Source organism: Mirounga leonina, unplaced genomic scaffold, assembly GCF_011800145.1.
Source record: "Mirounga leonina isolate KUSES-001 unplaced genomic scaffold, KU_Mleo_1.0 Mir_92, whole genome shotgun sequence".
Taxonomy (NCBI): domain Eukaryota; kingdom Metazoa; phylum Chordata; class Mammalia; order Carnivora; family Phocidae; genus Mirounga; species Mirounga leonina.
In genome coordinates, this window is record NW_023270852.1 from 8,994,085 (window position 1) to 8,999,040 (window position 4,956).

General features: G+C 50.2%; 1 protein-coding gene across 1 annotated transcript; it reads left to right on the plus strand.

The window, feature by feature from the left end:
• Positions 1-1,568: 1,568 nt before the first annotated feature.
• Positions 1,569-4,675, plus strand: NLRP10 (NLR family pyrin domain containing 10). Its single transcript, XM_034995105.1, is given in 5 exon segments — positions 1,569-1,851; positions 3,033-3,279; positions 3,281-3,902; positions 3,904-4,470; positions 4,472-4,675. Coding segments are annotated over 5 exon segments (1,923 nt in total).
• The last annotated feature ends 281 nt before the right edge of the window (positions 4,676-4,956 follow it).

Below are 4,956 nucleotides of genomic sequence, written 5' to 3' on the forward strand. Positions count from 1 at the left end.
GAAACCAAGAATCAGACACTTAACTGACTGAGCCACCCAGGAGCCCCCAGCCATCCTCTTAATACCAGCACCACCAAGCAGATGTGAACTAGTGGGTTTAGGCTAAGTGGATCCAGGCTTGGCTTGGGGTCTGTCTGAACTAGAAAAAAAAATCGGTTTCTACTCAATCCCCAGGACCTGGCTTGTTGGGCTCTTGCATCAGGGAGGTGAGTCATCCCTGCCTCACCTCCAGCTCTTTGAGTCCAAATGGCCTGAAGCCTAGACCCCACATCTCCTTGGCAGCCTCTGGTGCCATCTTTTCTTGCTCTTTCCTGAATTAGCTCCGCCAACAGCAGAGATTTTCAGGGGAGTCTGAGGCTTTATTGTAAATCACTCCTATGTCAACAGGTTTATTTTTGCGAACTACCCCATGGCTAGCACTCAAAGTCCCTTGTATTCTATCATACTCTTAAATTTTTTTCTCTGTTTTTGGTGTGTAGTTAAAATGCTGATATTTGAATCTCAGCAACTTTCCCTGTTCCCAAATACCTTTATCTAGCTCTCAGACATTTTGCTACAGAGATGGAGTCCCCATTGACTATAGATCCGAGGGCTAGTTCTGGACTCTGGAAGTTTCTGCCAATAGTTGCTTCTCTTCTTCTGAAGACTGCCACCCCACAACTCAAGATCCTCCTCTCCCTGCACTGCTGCTTCATCTCTACACATGTCTCCAGTGTGGGACAGCAGTCAGTCTAACGACCTGCTTTCTGCCTCTGTCTTGGATGGCTTTGTCTTTTCACCTCTTTCTGACCCTATTTAGCCAGGTCAGAGGCTGTGATTCAAATCCTGCCTCTTTGCCCACTGGTCCAGCTCTGAAAAATTCTGGAAAACCACTCTTCTCTGTCAAATTTCTCATCTGGAGCAATCCCCGAGACAGTTTCTGTGATGATCAAAAGAGATAATAACTAGTGAGCCCTCAAAGCAGCTGTTTCTCTTATTATTTGAACTTGTTTCCTTATCTGAATTAGAAGACCTCCAGTTTTGAAATCCTGTGTGAAGCCAAGGGGCTGATGAATATAGAGTTTCTACCTTCTTGCCATTCCTCAGCAGTCCCAGCAAATATGCTCCAACTCTGTATAGGTTCACAAAGTCAGGGAGGGGGTCACTTGTAAAACTTAAAAAAAGCATATATTTTTAACCCAAACTGCTTTATGCAGGCATTTAGTAAACAGTGTGCATGAGAGGGAGGAGGCAGGAGGAGAGAGATGGAGAGATGGAGAGAACCTACCCACCCACATGCCTTCCTTCCTATTTGCTGGCACAGAGCACAGACACACGTCAGCTCACAAAGAGGCACAGTGCAGAATGAGGAAGAAAATTTCCTGCTGTCCCACCTGCTCGCCTTTCTTGGAACTTGGCACACGTCTCTCTCCTCTCTCCTTGGCCCGCACTCAGCAGCTTGCTAAGCACCCAGAAAGCTGAGTGGCTGAGGTGCCTGCAGGCTGCTCTTCCCTCAGCGCCCGCCTCTCTTCCCCTCTCTCCTGCTTCTCCCAGTCACTGGTCTGAACTCAACCATTCACCCCAACACCATGGCCCAGACCCACAACCCCCAGAAGGCATTGCTCTGCGCCTTGAGTGACCTTGAGGAGAAAAGCTTCAAGCTCTTCAAGTTCCACTTACGGGACAGGAGCCTGCTTGAGGGGAAGCTGCCGCTAGCACGCAGGGAGCTGGAGGGCCTGAGCACTGTGGACCTGGCTTCTTGGCTGATTTCCCTGTACGGAGTGTGGGAGGCCATGAAGGTGGTGCTCAGCGTCCTGAGGGTCATGAACCTGTTGGAACCTGCGGACCGGCTCAGCCCCATTTGTATGAACGGTGAGTGCCGCAGGAAACAAGGGGAGCTCAGGGTGCCACCAGGACTCCCCCACCCCCATGACATTTCCAGAGACTCCCCCAGCCTGTGGTTTATGCTGTCTCTCACTCTTGCCCCCGGTCTATGCCGAGGAGCGCCAGTGCCCAGGGTCCTGGTGGTCTCCAGCTGAAGGCTCTGACTCCGTTGGGGTAGGGCCTGAGCCGAGGGTGGGGTCTTAGAGAAAGACTAGTTATCTTGTGGCCATAATGCCCCACCTCCTACCTCCAGTTGTAGTACCAGAGAAGAGGAGGGTAGAGGAGAGGGGCTTAGAGACTGAGCGTGGTGTTGGTGAAGGGGTTTCCACTAACCAGCAGAAATGGCATCGGGGTGGGGGTGGGGGTCAGATCTTTCCTTAGCTGCTGTCCCAGCAGGCAGCTCAGGCCGCTTCCCACAGAGGACAGCCTGCTCCTGCGTCCTGCTCTCTCAAGGATCTGGTACATCGATGCTGCCCTAGAGAACAAGGTGGGCATGGAAACCAGAAGGTCTCCTATCCCTTCTTGTGGGCTGCCAGGGGAGGTGCCTGTGCTCCCTCCATAAGCCCCTGTCACCCCGAGAGCTCTTCTGACATACTGTCAGGGCTTCTGCTCAGGAGCTGGTTTATCTTGAGCACCTGGCTTGATCATTGCCAAGAACAGGCTTCTATTACTTACTTCACCATCCTCCAGCTTCCCTTTCCTTTCTCCACCCTATCCTCACCATTTCAAATGGGGATGTTTCATAGGAACACCCAGATGTTCACACACACAGACACTTTTGCACACATAGATATTCTTACAAATGCCCACTTGGCTGATGCACACTGACACGCCTTCCTCACACAAAAATACACAAGCTTGCATAAATGTGCTCTCATGAGCCTGTGTGGATACAAACACTCACTCATCCCGCACCGATATGCACACACACAAAACACACACTTGCATACTCATACGGATGTGCACATGCACACCATGCATGTGTCTGTGTGCACGTACACACACATCCAGGGGTCCCTCCCCTTGAAGCTTGAAGTATGAACTTCAGGAAGATACAAGTTAGAGAGCATACAAGATGAAGCTAGAGAGCAGAGTCCAGAGTTTGAAGGGCCCTCTTTATCTTTCTTTATTCCCCTATGACCCGCTAACACCCCATGTGTCTGGCTCAGATTACAGAGAAACATACCGAGAGCATGTGCGCTGCCTAGAGGAGAGGCAAGAGGGAGGAATCTGCGGCAGCTACGATCAACTGCTCCTTGTGGCCAAGGCTAGCCCAGGGAGCCCAGAATCGTCTGCCTGCCCCCTCCCGGAGCAGGAGCTGGACTCTGTCTCGGTGGAGACTCTGTTTGATCCAGGAGAAAAGCCCTACCAAGTCCCACCCACAGTGGTGTTACAAGGGTCCGCCGGCACTAGAAAGAACGCTGGCCAGAAAAATGGTGCTGGACTGGGCCACTGGCACCCTGTACCCAGGCCGGTTTGATTATGTCTTTTATGTCAGCTGCAGAGAAGTGGTCCTGTTGCAGGAGGGCAAACCGGACCAGCTCCTCTTCTGGTGTTGTGGGGACGACCAGGGGCCCGTCAAAGAGATGCTGAGGGAGGAGGAGCGGCTGCTGTTCATCCTGGATGGCTTTGATGAACTGCAGAGGCCCTTTGCAAAGGGCTTGAAGAGGCTGAGTCCGAACCCCATGGAGAACGTGCTGCACCATCTAATTAGGAGAGAGGTGTTTCCCAGGTCTTCACTCCTTATCACCACCTGGCCCGTGGCTTTGCGGAATCTGGAGCCCTTGCTGAAGCAATCACACCATATTCACATCCTAGGCTTCTCTGAGGATGAGAGGAGGAGGTATTTCAGCTCGTATTTCACTGATGAGGAGCAAGCCAGAAATGCCTTTGACATTGTACAAGGAAATGACGTTCTATACAAATCATGTCAAATTCCAGGCATTTGCTGGGTGATCTGCTCCTGGCTCAAAGAACAGATGGAGAGGGGCAGACAGATCTCAGAGACTCCCAGTAATGGCATGGACATCTTCATGGCCTAATGTCTCCACCTTCCTGCTGCCCAGTGACAATGCAGGCTGCTTCCAGCTTACCGGGCACAGGGTCCTGAGCAGTCTGTGCTCCTTAGCAGCTGAGGGGATCTAGCACCAGGGGTTCATGTTTGAAGAAGCTGACCTCAGGAAGCATAATTTAGATGTGACCAGGCTTGATGCTTTCCTGAGCAGCACGAGTTACCAAGAGGGACGTGACATCAAGACGTTCTATACCTTCCGCCACATTAGCTTCCAGGAGTTTTTTCATACCATGTCCTACCTGCTGATAGAGGACCAGAGTCAAATGGGGAAAGAGTCCCGCAGAGAACTGAGTAGGCTTCTGAATGAAGAGGGGAAGGCAGAGAATGAGGAGATGACCCTCAGTATGCAGTTTATATTGGACATATTAAAAAAAGAGACCTCTTCGAACTTTGAGCTAAAGTTCTCCCTCAAAATTTCTCCCTTGGTAAAGCAGGAGTGGATGCATTTTAAAGAACAAATGAAATCTATAAAGCATAAAGGGGCCTGGGATTTGGAATTCTCCCTGAATCCATCTAAAATAAGGAATCTGGTGAAAGGGTGTTCAGATAAGCGATATATCATTTAAGATGGGACAGTCAAATAAAAAGAAATCCCAGGACAGGAACTCATTTTCTGTCAAAACCAGCTTGAGTAATGGATGGAAAGAGAAGCAGAAATGTCCTGTTGTGGGCAAAGAGAATATAGCAAAGACACAAAAGGAGGCTTCTAATGGAAAAGGCAGAGATACGGTGAAATGAGAGACACAGAGGGTAGGAGCAGTAGGATGGGAAGCAGATAAATGAGACAGTAGAGCTGAAGGGTCAGGAGGGTGGTGGGGGGAGTGGCAGGAGAGGGGGGAAGACAGAGTGTAAAAAGGAATGGAGAGATGAGAGATTTAATTAATAGGTACTGGAAGGAGTGGAAGGACAGGGGCGCAAATAGAAAAGAAAATTAGGTAATACAGGATCAGAAAACTTGGAACATAGGACATGGGGAAAGGCCATGTGGACTGAGTCCCTAGGAACAACCACATTTACCA